We start from the raw sequence: 17,025 nt of genomic DNA on the forward strand, positions 1-17,025 counted from the left end.
ATGTGCAGCATGTCACCTCATTGGCATCCAAGTTCTGCCAACAGAAATGTCATCAATTTATAGATGGTGTGAGCTATGACCAGCCACACAGTCATGAGTATAGTAGTCTAATTTGTGGGAAATTGCCGATATAAAATAACGAGATGCCAGTAATGTCTCTGTGCAGTTGAAGGAAAAATAACAGCTACTTCAATCACCTCCTGTCAGGCTGTAAATGTTCTACGCAGTAATTATGACCATGAATTGTGCCGAATAAATGACTTAGTTTCATGAAGTTAAATGAAAAGCAAAAACTTAATTTGAACAAAAGTTAGACCCAAGTTAAAATGTACGTATGTATAAAAGAATGTGGATATTCAAGAGGTTCAATTGTTGTTCAAACCAGGATCAGAACAGGAAAGAACAGTGATCCAAGTGACTTTGACCGTGGATGATTGTTGGTGCCAGATGGGGTGTTTTGAACATCTCAACCTCCTGATCTCTTGGGATTTTCATACACAATGGTCTTTTGAGATTAGACAGTGGTGTGAAAGAAAAAGTTAAATCCAGTGTGTGGCAGTTCTGTGAGCAAAAACATCTTGTTAATGAGAAAGGTCAGAGGAAAATGGTCAGTCTGGTTTAAGTTGACAGGAAGGACACAGTTACTCCAGTAACCATGCATTTGATGTGTGCATAATAGCATCCCTAAATGCACATGTCGTTCTTTGAAGTGGATAGGCTACAGTACTGTCCTGTACTTAACAGAAAAGGCATCGAGTGTACATCCAACACCATTGGATATTGCATTGCTCTCTTCAAATTTTAATCTGAACAATTTAGGAAGAGAATTATATGCATTTTGAATGCTTGGTCAAGCGTTTTTTTAAAAAAACACTTAAAAATACACACATTTCCCCTTGGTGCCTCAACATCAGAAAATCAACACTTAATACCTTCAAATCAAGCATTCTTCAGCCTGTTGAAGAGAGGACCCCTCAAAAGTTAAACCACTCCACACTGCATGCCCATTTTGAACACAAGGAACTCACTGGAGCAGGAAGCCATTCAGTCCCTCAAGCCTGCTTTGCCATTTAACATGAACAAAGGTAATTGGCCTAGACATCGCCAACTCCACTATGTCAAATGTACATTAAGACTGAACTGTCCCCAGTTTTCAAAAAATTACTTCTTCTTTAAACACCTGCAATGATGATCTAGAGATCTACCTTGCTTTACAACCACAAATGGTGGAATAATTAAAATCAAGGAGTACAGAGATCAAAGAGCTGCATAAAGTAACAGACTGGGATGAGCAATGCCCTCGAAGGAAATTGAAAATTAAAATAGAAATTGCTTAACTGTGGTATTGCAGGACCAGAAGCCAGTGGAAGTTAAGCAATCAAAAGAGACAAACAGAACTTGACGAGTTAATGTACAGCTCGTAGATTTTTGGAAAAGATCAATCAAGCATTGTGGCATGGATAGGAAAATCAACCAGATTAACAAATGTCAAGTACAAGAACAGAGATTATCACAGGTGTAAATAACTGAGAGTGATGGGGACATGAGATAAAGCAGATATCGATTGAGAAATTACAGGTAGAAGCAGATAACACTCACGCAGATATGATCGGAAAATTCAAAGGTACCTGCTTTGTAAACACTGTGATACATCCTTATACAGTTGACAGGATTAGACCTGAACTCAGTGGCTGCGAACTGAATTTGCAATTCAGTTGAAAAACAGAGGGCTTTGATTTTCCCAGTATGTTCGATGGAAGAAATTTCTGCTCATTTAGTCCTGGTTGTCAGTTAAACAGTGTGAAAAGCCACAACAAACTGCTTTAGCAAGGTCATGGCAAAGCAAAACTGGACATCCTTAACTTACATGTGGAACTCTTTGTATTTACATAGAACTTAGGACATAGAACAGTACAGCACATTACAGGCCCTTTGGCCCACAATATTGTGCTGACCCTCAAACCCTGCCTCCCATATAAGCCCCCACCTTAAATTCCTACATATACCTGTCTAGTAGTCTCTTAAACTTCACTAGTGTATCTGCCTCCGCCACTGACTCAGGCAGTGCATTCCATGCACCAACCACTCTCTGAGTAAAAAACCTTCCTCTAATATCCCCCTTGAACTTCCCACCCCTTACCTTAAAGTCATGTCCTCTTGTATTGAGCAGTGGTGCCCTGGGGAAGAGGCGCTGGCTACCCACTCTATCTATTCCTCGTATTATCTTGTACACCTCTATCATGTGTCCTCTCATCCTCCTTCTCTCCAAAGAGTAAAGCCCTAGCTGCCTTAATCTCTGATCATAATGCATACTCTCTAAACCAGGCAGCATCCTGGTAAATCTCCTCTGTACCCTTTCCAATGCTTCCACATCCTTCCTATAGTGAGGTGACCAAAACTGGACACTGTACTCCAAGTGTGGCCTAACCAGAGTTTTTTTTAAATTTAAAGATAAAAGACAAACGAGTAAAAATGGCAAAGAACTGAAAATCCATTCCTTCTATGGGCTCGGGAAATTCTAGGCAGATTGTTTGTAGTCTTCTGTTGCTAAAGCCCATGGTTTTAACATGCTGTGTGTTCAGAGGTGCTCTTCCGCACAACACTGTTGTAACACATGGTTATTTGAGCTACAGTCGCCTTCCAGTCTGGCTATTCACTTCTGACCTCTAATTAACAAGGCACTTTCACCTACAGAACTGCCACTCACTGGATGTTTTGTATTTTTTGCACCATTTTCTGTAAACTCAAGACTCTATTGTGTAAGAATATCCCAGGAGATCAGCAGTTTCTGAGATTCTCAAACCACCCCATCTAGTATCGATAATCATTCCACTGTCAAAGTCACTTTGATCGCATTTCTTCCCTGTTCTAATGTTTGGTCTAAACAACAACTGAACCTCTTGACCATGTCTGCATGCTTTTACATGTCAAGTTGCTGCCACATGCGGATGTCTATATCATCATTTTCTCCTAAAATAAGTGACACAAGTCATCTCCTATTACATATCCTACACATATAACATCCCTGTCAGTGACTTATTTATTCTATCCAGCTGGCTTTGCATAATTAAGTTTCAATCATGCTTCCCCTACACCCAGCTCTCCAGCTTTAATTTTCACAGTTGAAGATTCAAAATTGTCTTCCACGTACAGCTGTAATAGCTAACATCCCATTATTTTTACCTGGAGCACCAATGTAAATATCTGACCAAACTCTGTGTGGTTCCTTACATTACCCTTAAATACATTACTCTGGAAGAGGCCCATATTAGTTGTCATATATGAGCATAGATCCTCCAAGAGGTCCACAACCTTGCGTGCCTCAATGATACAGAGAGCTATGTTGGCTGGAGTCAGGGCTTTATGCTTTAGCTCTTGGTAGGGTCACCCATGCAAAACAGGTCAAAGACTACAGGCTACTCTAAGAGTGGACCAATGGTCCCCCAGGTTCAATGGTTCAGCTCAGGGCAACAAACCTGACTGCTCAAACAAAATTGTTACGAAAACAGCAATGAAGAACCCTTCTACACCTGAGTGTGATGGTATTCCCGAGTCTCCACCCTGGACTTGCTGGACTGACAGTATTGAGTACCAAGAGGAAGCCATTGACATGATGAAGGAAGCCCTGAACACTACCAGAGATGGAGGACCTTCATTCTGCCCTCAATGCCAGTGGTACAACAGGCCATAAGTTGAGCATGGATCCGGATAAAATGTCCAGTCCTCAACCTACACTGGTAAAATCTTTTAATATGGGTGTATATTGTGACACTGTAATTTCCTTTGAGATCAATGAAGTATCTATTACTTGGTTCCTAAAATGGCTACTTTCCACTTAAACAGGCAGCTTTTTTTTTGACATGTTGAAAATGTCTCAACTTACTGATAAATGTTTTAAGACATGAAAAATCTTACAATAATATATATAGATAGATATAGGATTCAGGTTCATTGATAGTTGTCAGAAGCTTGAGGTTCAGGCCTAATACACAGCTTTCCTTGATACTACAATTTCTGTTTGGAGGGCATATTGATTTGGTCTTGGCAAAGGTAATGCCTGAAAAAGTGGACAACCCAATGTTTGTGAGTTTACATGAACTGGAACAGCGATAGAGTTCCCTAAACAAGCAGGATACTGCAGAGGTAGGAACAGAAAATGCTGAAAATACTAAGGAGACCAACAAGCATCTGCAGCAACAGATTTAGTATTTTTATTAAAGGCCTTTCAGCCAAACTGCCTTGGCTCTGACAAAAGGCTTGATGCCTTCTGACCCAAAGTGTATAACCAATTTTCTTGCTTTGATCCCTTTCCTCAACAACAGATACCACGGCAGCATCTCTCAATAATTGTAGAGAGCACAAGATTTAGGCATACAGTCAGAGAAAATAGGGAGAACATTAACAAACAACTAGTCAGGTCTGTAATTCTCTTTATGTCAGCAGAGATCATACCATTTCTATTAGTTGATTAAGGTTAAATTAGCCTGAAATTCATCCTCCTAAATGCTGGCTTAAGAATGCTTCTGGAAAGTACCCCTTGATGCCCAAAAGAGAAAACAGGATCAGCTCTGGCATGAGAGCTGCCACTAAGAAACAGCTGCCAACTTTCAATGCCGGTCAGTACAAGGTACAAGGGCAGTTAACAAATTCCCAGTATGAGTTAAAGAAGGGAATGTAACAGCAGAATGGGAGTAAAATTAACAATTCCAAGCATCCTTGCATTAGGAAACCAAGTACCAAATGGCCGTCTGTGCTAGAGAAGGCCATAATCCAAATATATCAGACAAAAACACTATTGCTGCAGCAACTTGCACATTGAAGTACAGATTGATTGAAGTACATTTACAAAGAATTTACCCAAAGAGAAAATACATATACATGGACTGTACTTTGCTCAAAATACAAGATTTTTTTTCCCATCACCAGGCAACTTACATGAGATTATACATCACTCCGGGCTAATAAATAATTCTGTTTCAACATGTCATTACCCTCTAGAAAGATTTTTCTTCAGAAAGGTAATTTAATATTATTTCACCATTTGTACTCTTGTCTTTGCAGACATTGGAGAGTATTCTAAAAAAATCTTGCTGCTTGTGTACATCGTTTCTACAGTAAACCATGGTTTCATACATTTAAACTTTTCAACAGATTAAACACTGGCTATCTGAACTTCTCTTCATGAATTACGGGACCTAACAAGCAGAAGATGCAGGAACCTTACTTCCACCATGTATTCTTCAAGACTTGACAAGCTAACATATTTTATAATATTTGTTAAGTGCTGCATGGAAGTTCATTAACAAAGATTCAATTTTAATACACAATGTTGAAAATGGAATTTCAAAACACTGGAATGTGCAATATATAGTTCTACAGGCACAAGCTTATTTGCACCTTTCTTTGTTTTTTTTAGATCTATTACATTATCAAAATTATTTTGAAAAATACACTAGACGGGCTACTATTTGTCTGACAAATTACAAATGTTTATTGGTGGAGCAAGTATTTCATGATGAGTATCTGAAGCATTGCAATGTAACAACATGGAAAGATGCAACTGCACCCTTAATATAATGATATACAAATTAAGACAATATTTTAAAATCAGCTTCCAGATTGTTCAAGGAAAGAACCATTACGCCAAGTTCCTGTTTTTCTCCCAGTTCCTGTTTTTCTCCCATGTGTTAGCAATGCACAAAATTGAAGAAATTGGCAATGTTTCACCAAATTACATGCAAACTACTTTTCATTATGGACCCCATACTCCTTCAAAATGCCGTACCTTGATGAAGATGACATCAAAATGCACAAATCAGATGTGAATGTAATAAACCTTCCGTGCATCTATAAAATGAGCAAATTAACTTGCACATCCATGACTCTATGGCAACGCAAAAAAAACTGGTGCTTATCCTGGTGCTTTTTCACTGGATTTAAGACAAAAACAGACACATAAATGCAGAAGCAATTTAAATTCATTTTTCACTTCACTTTCACTTTATTAGTGTTCACTTCTCTAGTAAGAAAGTTTCCAATTCATTCAAGTTTGTGGCTTTAAAAATTTCAAAGTTAAGGACATTTAAAAATAGTAAGTGACACGCAAAAGGCTAGAGGAACTCAGCAGGTTAGGCAGCATCTATGGAGATGAATAAACAGTCGATGTTTCCAGCTGAAACCCTTCATCAGGACCAGTCCAAAACGTCAACTAATTATTGCTCTCCATAGATGCTGTCCGGCCTGCTGAGTTCCTCCAGCATTTTGAGAGTGTTGCTCTGGATTTCCAGCATCGGCGGAACTTTGTGTTTAAAAATTGCAAGATATCACATGTTGCAAATTCCTGTTCATCAGCAAGGATAACAATGACTCCATTTTTAATGCTATTCATCGATGTTTCCGTTGCAATCGTTTGTAATCATTATGAACTTCCATGCAACAACCACCTGCAGCCTGCCAGCCTTGATATCAATTTCTACCTTGATGCCATCCCACCCAAATTCAATTTCACTGAAGGAAGGCTAATTTTTCATTTGAGCTGATGATACAGCAATGCAAATTCTGCAGCAGTAAATTCTATAAAATTCTCATCTATTTTCAATAGCATGATCAATTAATTTCAGCAATGTCATTATTCTTTTGACCCAACACTACTTAAAATTCTCAGCAACTTCCTGTACTGGCAAGTCCCATTTATTGAGAACTTAACCCAGATAAATTGTTAGAGAAAGGCCTCCAATGAATGGAGTCACCTTACAATCAGTCAGCCTATCAGAGGAAATGAGAAAATAATTCGACACCAAGTAAAAATTGTTTCAAAAGAGGAACTCTCCATGCCTTGAGAACCAAATCACACTGCATGGCTCGTTAAGTGCAAACTCAGTCTTGCTTCTTTCATGAACCAAGTTACGAGGACAGCATCATAAAAGAAGCCAATTTTATTCTCAAAGGGGCTAGCTATTTTCCAACATATCTTACAGCTGGCAGTAGTTCAAAGGAACCCTACTGGATTCATAAAGCCCATGACCCAGAAATATTGCAAGAAAGATCCTTATCAAGAGTTATTGGCAATATCACAATAAATCCAAGACAACTGCAATCATTGATAGTACGAACACAAAAATACACACAAGGCTGCCCCATTATTAGCAACCTGTGAAAGTAAACCTATTACTGAAACAAGAAGTTTAACTTAATTTAATGTGTGCCATATATTGGACAGATAAAATCGATAATTGATATCTTGCACCAACTATCTGAATCAATGGGATACATGTGGAAGATCATAAGCTAGTGACATACATACAATAGTACAGAACAGGAACAGGCCCTTCAGCCCACAATGCTGTGCCAAACTAAATAAGCTAATGATGCTTAAACTAAACCTTTCTGTTCACACTCATGTGCCTAAGAGCCTCTTAAATATCTCCATCGTATCTGCCTCTTTTGCTTTGGGTTTATAGACTAGGATGTGGCTCCAGTTGAATAAACAAAATTGACAGCTTTGAGTAATGCATGACAGCTAATGACAGCTTTGAACTAAAATGTTAACTCTGTTTCTCTTTCAACCCTTGAAGCCTGACCTGATGTGTATTTCCAGCATTTTTTTAATGTTAAATTTCTAGAATTTGTAGTTTTTTTTTTGATGCTGACTAATGCATCTTGCTTTGTGAAATGTCACGAACGATAGGATCATTTACTAATCTGCTTCTCATGCTGAGGAGCTTTCAGATTTCATTTTCTGAAAGAATGCATTCAAGATTTCTTCAACCACCCTCCTCCTCAAGGATGAAATCTTGTCAAAACTAACTCCGGAAAGATCAATCTCAACAACTCAAACATTTCAGGTACATAAAGAATCCAGCTAGGATGCGAATTTAATACTGGAATAACAAATATGTTATTTGAACACATGGCCCTAAACTCAGACTCTTTTTGCCATTAACCTGCACTGAGGCAAATTACAGTAGCTAATTAGCCTACTAGTGCATATTTGGGATATGAGAAGAAACCAAATAATGAGGGCAAATAGAGTTGCAGAAAGAAAATGTGAAGTCCATAATGACAAGCATCCAGATCCCTTAAGCGATTGATGCTACACTTGGTCTGATATTACACTGATGGAAAAGGCAATCACTCTCAGCTCTTTGGTCTGTGCAGAATCACAGCTTTCAAGGTCAGGAACCAAATGTGTCTTGGCAAAAATCTAACCTGGGAATCTGCAGCTATAATAATGGCAAGCGAGTCTTTTGATTAAACTGTCAATGACAGCTTCCACCATTTAATTTTGATGATTGAGAGCAGATTAATTGGCAGTAACTAAGTAGCCTGAATTTTTCCAACTTTTTGTGAACAGGACAATTCTTTTCAATCATCTTACAAAATTAGTAATTTTTTTCTAATGGAAAAAAATTGATTGGTAGAAATAATATTAATTCTAATGCTTGTTTATTATTAACTACTACAATTTCCAGTTTGTAATACCTTGTTTATGCAGCTCATTTACAATAGTTATTTCAAGCATTAAGGTATGGACCACAATGAAAATAATACCCCGTGCAGTATGTTGTAAATATCATGGTTTTTGTAACCACCTTGCAGTGTTGCAAGTATCTTACAACAGGTTCAATTAGCTTATTGGCATTTTGAAATGGATGTGGGAAATTAGTTTGCAATAAAAATATTTCAAAAGAAGCAGAGTATTTCTCCCCCAGACCTTGATAGATTTTCTTCTGAATGAAACGGATATTACCTTCATAAGTACAAAGCCCATATTTATAAACTCATCCATCAAGCAGTTAAACTTCATCACTTTTCCTGCCCCTTAAAAATCACTAATGACAACCTGGCTTTGACCAAGCTTTCAGTTACTTTTCTTAATTATTCATTCCAAGACCTCAGTCTCGGAGTTAGCATGGCAGTACTCATGGGAAACCCCTTGACACACAACAGATTAAATTGGAAGTGCTGAATAAATGTATGCTGGTTTAACTTTCAGGCTAAACACATATACAAACAGAGAATCGAGGAGCATTTCAACTTCTTGGACCCCCGGCGCACGTGGCACGGCATACAGGTCATTACAGACTTCAAACCACTGAGTACGGTATTGTACTCAGGCCACCCTCAAAGCGGATCTCCCACCTGGTGAAATGCCTCCCTCACTTTCTACCTCTGATGTTTGCGCCACCCTGAGTAGGGTGAATGTACGGAAGGCAGCTATTCCGGATGGAATATCTGGCCGTGTGCTCAGAGTTTGGGCAGGGCAGTTGGCTGGGGTCTTCACTGACATTTTTAATCTGTCCCTGGCCCAGGCAGTTGTCCCCACAAGCTTCAAGATCGCTACCACCGTGCCAGTGCCGAAGCATTGCACTGCCACGGGCCTGAATGACTTCCGCCCAGTTGCACTCACTCCCATCATTGCAAAGTGCTTTGAGAGACTGGTTCTATCACATCTGAAATCCTGTCTGTCCACTACGCTGGACCCCCATCAATTTGCCTATCGCACCAACAGGTTAACAGAGGACGCTATCTCCACGGCACTTCACTCTGCCCTGACCCACCTGGACAGCCCCAACTCTTATGTCAGAATGCTGTTCATTGACTTTAGTTCGGCATTCAATACTGTGATCCCCTCCAAACTGATCGCCAAACTTCACTAGCTTGGTATCAGCTCATCCCTCTGCAATTGGACTTTGGACTTTCTGACTAACAGACCCCAATCAGTTAAGTTAGACAACCTCTCCTCCTCCACTTTCACCCTGAACACTGGTGTGCCTCAAGGCTGTGTGCTGAACCCTCTTCTATACTCCCTTTTCAACTATGACTGCATTCCTGTACATGGTTCTAATTCCATAATCAAGTTCGCAGACAACACCACGGTGGTTGGCCTGATCAGAGGGGATGACGAGACGGTCTACAGGGACGAGGTCCAGCACCTGGTCACGTGGTGTGCCGACAACAACCTGGTCCTTAACACCCAGAAGACCAAGGAGATCATTGTGGACTTCAGGCATTCTAGAAATCACATTTCACGTCCCCATCTACATCAACAGAGCTGTAGTGGAGTGTGTATCAAACTTCAAATTCCTAGGTGCCCACATTTCCGAGGATCTCACCTGGTCCCTGAACTCCTCCATCCTGATCAAAAAGGCGTAACAGCACCTTTATTTCCTGCGGAGAATCAAGAAAGCTCACCTCTGTCCCAGGATACTGACAGACTTTTACCGCTGTACCACTGAGAGCATACTCACCAACTACATCTCAGCGTGATATGGCAATTGTCCCATATTGGATCGCAAAGCACTCCAGCGTGTGGTGAAAACTGCCCAGCGTATTATCGGCACCCAATTGCCCACCATTGAGAACATCTACCATAAACACTGCCTGGACAGGGCGAAAAGCATCATCAAGGATGCATCTCACCCTAACCATGTACTTTTAACTCTCCCATCCCATTGGCGCTACAGGAGCCTTCTTCCCTGAGGTTGTGACCCTGCTGAACCTCGCGCTAAGCAATATCGCACCCATATTGTAATGTCTCAGTACTTTTATATTTGTGTGATGTAGCACTTACCTTTTAATTCGCAGTTATTTTGTAAATAATACTATTCTTTACATTTCTGTTTAGGTGCTAACTGCATTTCATTGGCCTTGTATCTGTACTCGGCACAATGACAATAAAGTTGAATCTAATCTAATCTAAATTGAACTAAACTAATAATCATTTTTAAACTTTCCTAATTTTAATTGAAGCACTGACAAACATCTTGCTCAGGTCACATCAGTCTCTAGTCAGAGCCCAGCTGCACTTACCAAGACAAACCACAATTATTCCAGCACCGGAAGCTGCTACGAACAGCCATAGGAGCAAACAGCAGTATGCAAGTTTTATGATACAAGGAAAACTACTTAGAAATAAATATAATAAAGCTAGAGGAGATCCAGTAAAGCAAATCATAACTGTTGAACATCAACAAATTTGCAAATGCTGCCTGACCTTAAAAATTTATTAAGAACAATAAATGATCCAAAATAACAAACCATTAAAAGTTATTTTCCTTGGAAACCCTTAATATCTACCTCCTAAATAACTTTGATTCCAGTTATTATTTGCCTCATTATCCAACCTCAGCTTAATTTTGACCTCACCCATTTAAGAGAATGGTGAACTTTGACAACACACAATCTTAATAATAGAATACAATCAACTTGACTAATTCCCCAAAGCCATTCTGCTGTACTTGGTGATATTGGAATTCAAAGACAGTCTTTACCTTCTCAGTGGTTCTTTCTGGCTCTTCACCTGCTGCAATGTTAAAATCGCCGGCAGTAACTGAGGTGTCCGTAGTGGATGATGACCTGGGCCTGTATTGATGCTGTTGCAGGATTGCAGTCAGTGAACTATCCTGAGGTGCTTTGCGCACAAGATGAGGACTTCCTTTCTGGGCTTCACTTGATCCACTTTTTGTTCTCCTGCTGCTGCTGTGGAGACTAGCTCCTCTCTTAATGGATGGTCTTGCCCGAATCTGCTGTAATACCCTGTTGAAGGCTGTGGGACGAGCAGGAAGATCATGAAGGGATACAGCATAGGACACGCGGTGCATTTCAGGAGATCGCTCCTTTTCATCGGCAGAGTCATGATCGGAGTGACCATAAGGATGGTGGCAGGGCTGGGATGAATCCTGCATACTCTGATCACGCTCCCGAGACCGCTTTCGATGATGGAAAAGCTGCTTCAAACCATGTCCAAACATACCAGCTGAACCACCTCCTTCCGATATTTGCTGGATTTTCTTAAAAGACAAAAAAAAAAATAAAATGTCATTATTCAATCCCTTGGTCCTCAATGGTCCCACATATTCTGCTTCAAAGACCTTTCAATCAGTTCCATGTCAAGCTTTCACCTCTTAGCATTTAATTTAAAAAAACTATGTATTATTCATGTCAATAACAAATATAAATGATTTTGCTTCAGTCTATGTATAGCCCCCCACCTCCAAGTCCAATGTTATCAGTCTGTTCTTGTCTGCAATAAAAAACCCTTTCATTGAAATTTTGTTTTCAATGAGTGGTACAGAATCAGAGTATAGACATTTCCAACCAAAAGGAAAAGAAACAAAATAAATGCAAGTTTTCATACAACTCCTCAATGTTAACAGACAAAATGCATAGGGGAAGTCTACAAAGATTTGCAAATCTACAAAGATTTGCAAATAAATAAGAAAAGGCACAAAGCCAACAGATTGCTTAACAGATATTACTTCTGTTGTTATAGTATCACACAATACAGAATCGGGTCCTTCTGCTTCAACTGAGCACAGATTTACACCAAAATTACGCTAATCCCATTTTATTCTCCCCACTTTTACATCAACTCCCCCAGCTGGTACCTCACACTTACAGTCTATTGCCAATTTCTTGTCGTTGACAGGAAAGCAGACAGGAAACTTCTGAGTTCACAGGAAGAACATACAAACTCCATGCAGAGAGAGATTAAGGTGAAAAATGGACCTGGTTTGCTTGAGCTGAGGCAGTTGTTTACTTGGTATTTGGAGGCACAATTTCAATGTGACCTTTTACCTTTTTCACCCAAATATACCTCACAATGCAGTCCAGTCAAAAGCACCCATCTAATTTACGTGCCCAAGCTGCTCTAATCTTTAATTTAAACCTTGGCTATGTACTATATGCATCATGAAATATGCTTGTGGCACACTATTCAAATACAAGTAGTAGCTCAGTCAAGCTCAAGCATGTTCTGATGACACACTTCAACAATAGTCATCCAACAATGATCAGAGACAGCAAAGGAGACTAGTCTTCCATTACACTGCCCTCCAGCATGATTGTTTCAAAGCGTGACTAAAATCTCGACTAATTATCATTGGGTTTACATATTTCACAATGCAGAACATCCTCGCAGCAATGAAGTGAGATCTAAAGAATAGTCTAAACCTATAATGTTACAACACCATTTCCACATGGGATGGTTACTATCTCAGAGTACAACTACGAATAGACAAGCTGAACATGAAGTCACAGAAATAAGACCAGGACCACAAGGTCCATACCAAACCTCAAATAATTTCCATAGAAGTCAACAGTTTGACCCATAACTTGCATTCATTGGAGATTTAAGTGCTCGTCTAGACACTTATTAGAAGTACCTTCTTCTACTGCACAGGACCAAAAGTTGTAAATTTAGCCAGCTCCACCTTGGTTACTAGCCTCCAGAATATCCAAGGTATCTTCAAGGAACGGTGCCCTAGAAAGGTGACATCACTATTAAGAACCCACCTCCCTCCCCACCCCATCACCCAGGGAATGCCTCCCTCTCATTGTTACCAACAGGAAGGAGGTCCAGAAGTCTGAAATCACAAACTCAGCAATTCAGAAACAGTGTTTTCCCCTCTGTCATCATATATATATATATATATATATATATATATATATATATATATATATATATATACACACACATACACACACACACACAATTTACTGTAACTGCTTTAGTTCTTTCTTTCCATATTATCATGTATTGTATTGTACTACTGCTACTAAGTCAACAAATTTCATGACACATGCCAAACCTGATTTTGAAAAAAACACCCTATAAGACAGTGCATTCTAGGTATCAATTGTCATGCTACATCTTAAGAGGATTAGACCTTCGAGATCTTTTAAGATATTGCCTAAATCAATGCCCTCTAGGTTTCCCATTTATAATTTGGCAAAAGCAGAAATTAATAGCCATAAGATTGCACAGCCATTTTAATTTCCTATTTTTAAACTTGGCATAATTATAAACTTTGAGCAAATCGGTCTGTGGACAAGTTAATTGATATCCCACAGTTTAAGTCACTAATGTAGGAAATGCCCCTTTGATAACTTGCTAATTTGTTTGATTTTAGGATTATTTTCTTCAAATAGAAAATCATTTATCCCCTCAGTGGTACAACTATTGAACATGACACCTACATTAATAGTAACATAGGCCACCTCTGATCCACTCCCTGTTGTACGTAGAATATAATTACAGCAGCTATCACATTTAACCTCTGCATCTTCAGGCTCGGAGGAATCACTGGTTACGCTGGATAACACAATAGTAAGGTTGGTTGAAAGGAATGCACATTCAAAGGCTGAATGCTCACCTAATCTTGATACCCAAATACAAAATTACAGAAACATGAAACCATAGCAAAGCATAATTGCTACCAACTTTCAGAGACTAGCCAATAACAAAAGCAAAACTGGATATTGACCACCTAACTGGGAGGGAGTGGGAGCCATTTTCAAATCGGAATAGAATCAGGTTTAATATCACTAGCGTATGTCATGAAATTTGTTAACTTTGTGGAAGCAGTACAATGGAATACATAATAATTTATATATACTTACTGTAATTCAGTTTTTATATATGTCTATTAAATAGTTAAATTAAAATAAGCAGTGCAAAAACAGAAACAAAAAAGTAGTGAGGTAGGGTACATGGGTTCAATGTCCATTTTGAAATTAGATGTCAGACAGGAAGAAGTTGTTCCTGAATCACTGAGTGTGAGTCTTCAGGCTTCCATACTTTCTTCCTGATGGTAACAATGAGAAGGGGGCATGTCTTGGATGGTGTGGGTCCTTAATGATGGATGCCACCTTTCTGAGGCACTGCTCCTTGAAGATGTCTTGGATACTATGGAGGCTAGTACCCATGATGGAGCTGACTAACTTTATCACTCTCTGCAGTTTACTTCGATCCCATGCAGTAGTGCCTCCCCCCCACCCCAGCATACCAGATAGTGATGCAGCTAGTCAGAATGGTCTGCACAGTTAACCTGTGGAAGTTTGAGTGTTTTAGGTGATAAACCAAATTTCCTCCAACTCCTAATGAAATATATCTGCCGTCTTGCCTTCTTTACAACTGCATTGACACGTTGGGTCATAGTCATAGTCATACTTTATTGATCCCGGGGGAAATTGGTCCAAGTTAGATCCTCAGAAATATTGACACCCAGGAACTTGAAATTGCAAATTAGAATTTCACTGATCTAGTAACTTAATTAGTTATGTTAACGGAGTACAACAAAGTGAATTTATATCTCCGGCACCATTATAAGACTGACTAACATACGATTTGACACTCTGTAACCCTTATACTTGGAACTCAAATATTTTAGCTTTATTTTGAGCTATACCATCTGAAACACGTCATTAACCAATACATCGAAACTCTATTCCTGCAATAATTTCATCTTGTTTCTCTGGAGGGACTGAAACTTACACAATTCTTAAAAGTTCAGAGTAAATTTATTATCAAAGTACATGCATGTCACCATATACAACCCTGGGATTCATTTTCCTGCAGACATTCTCAATAAGTCTAATAACAACTAGACAATGGGTGACCCGTTGGGGCACCCTTTGAGAGAAGGGTAGTGCAGTCTGATGTGACCAGAATGAACATTAAATTTTCCTGAATGCTATTGGTATCGCTTTGCTTTAGAAACTGAAGTGGAAAACCTCAGTTTATGAAAGAACAACGCGTAGCGAAGCAAATATAGCTCCTCCTCGTTAAACGGAGGACACTTTTGATGGCATCATTTCTGGTTTATCTGCCACCCTTGTGCCTCTCGTTGTCATTCTGGAAATGTGCAGTCCTTTCATCCCCCGTCTCTTCATCTCTTCTGCTGTTTGTTGTTTGTCTCTGATCCTGGAGACGTGCATGCCTCTCCTCCTCTGTCTATTCTTTTCTCATCTTTTTTTGTCCTGACTCTTTGACCCTGGAGTTATGCAGCCCTGGCTTCATCCGATTCTTGTTCTCTCGCTCTCCTTGCCGCTTCCCAACGACGTTTGGCGTCATCTCTTGCCCATAATGTCCCCATTCCCTCTCCACGAGGCATAATTAGGCTGACCATTTTTTTTTTTACCCTAATGCTGGCTAGAAGATACGAAGCAGTAACACCAAAGGATGCTGATTACTCTTGATGATGTGGCAGACGCTCTCCTAAATGGACGTGATATAGTCACTGCTGTCCTTTGACTGCAGCAAAAGGTTGTATGGGTGTCTCAAAGTACGTCATTACAATAAGATTTAATTATCTCTTAATGATGGGTGGCAGTTAGATCTGTCTCAATCCTGCACATGCTGATGGTTATTAGCAGAATGTGACCCCTCGAAATAGAGCTGTCCTGCCCTTTTGCTCCGGCAGGCGTCGCTGTTGAGGCTGGCCGTGCACATGTGTCGGGATGTCGCGTCCCAATCTCCGTGATAGCCGATAGGGTCTCGGGTGAAAGCCAACCTGTTGATTTTTGGTGAATGAGCAATTTTATACAAATATATAGCCCTGAACTTTGCCTGCATTCTGCAAGTTAGCTCATTTTAATTCGATTTAGCCAAAAAAAGTGCCGCTGTAATGCACCGTTTGCGCTAATTGAAGGTCACAAACAGAGCATGAGAGTTTTAGTAGTATATAAATAATAATCATTGAAAGACCGCACCAACTGAGTGTACAACAGTGTGCAAAAGACAACAAATTGTTAAAATATAAAAATGAATAATAATTAATAAATTATGAATAAATATCAAGAACATGAGGTGAAGAGCTTTTGAAAGTGAGTCCATATGTTGTGGGAACATTTCAGTAATGGGACAAATGAGACTGAGTGAAGTTATCCCCTTTGGTTCAAGAGCCTGATAGTTGAGAAGTAATGTTCTTGAACCCGGTGGTGCAAGTTCTGAGGCTCTGTACCTTCTTCCTGATTGCAGCAGTGAGAAGAGAACATATCCTGGGTGTTAGGGGTCACTGAGGATAGATGCTGCTTTCTTGTGACAATTCTGTGTAGATGATAGACTGGGCCATATCCATTACTATTATAGGATTTTTCGTTCAAGGGCATCGGTGTTTCCATCAGGCTGTGGTATAGCCAGTAAACGTACTCTCCATCTGTAGTAGTTTGTCAAAGTTCTGGATGTCATGCTGAAACTTCACAAACTGCAAAGGAAGTATAGGTATTATGCTTTCTTCATAA

General features: G+C 39.6%; 1 protein-coding gene across 1 annotated transcript in view; it reads right to left on the reverse strand.

The window, feature by feature from the left end:
• tmcc2 (transmembrane and coiled-coil domain family 2) overlaps window positions 1-17,025 on the reverse strand; it is a 155,246-nt gene that overhangs the window by 112,562 nt on the left and 25,659 nt on the right. Inside the window, exon 2 of the mRNA XM_072278761.1 lies at window positions 11,274-11,792. Coding sequence (XP_072134862.1) covers window positions 11,274-11,792 — 519 coding nt within the window. The remainder of the gene's footprint in view (window positions 1-11,273; window positions 11,793-17,025) is intronic.

Source organism: Mobula birostris, chromosome 14 (genome assembly GCF_030028105.1).
Source record: "Mobula birostris isolate sMobBir1 chromosome 14, sMobBir1.hap1, whole genome shotgun sequence".
NCBI classification, from domain to species: Eukaryota; Metazoa; Chordata; class Chondrichthyes; order Myliobatiformes; family Myliobatidae; genus Mobula; species Mobula birostris.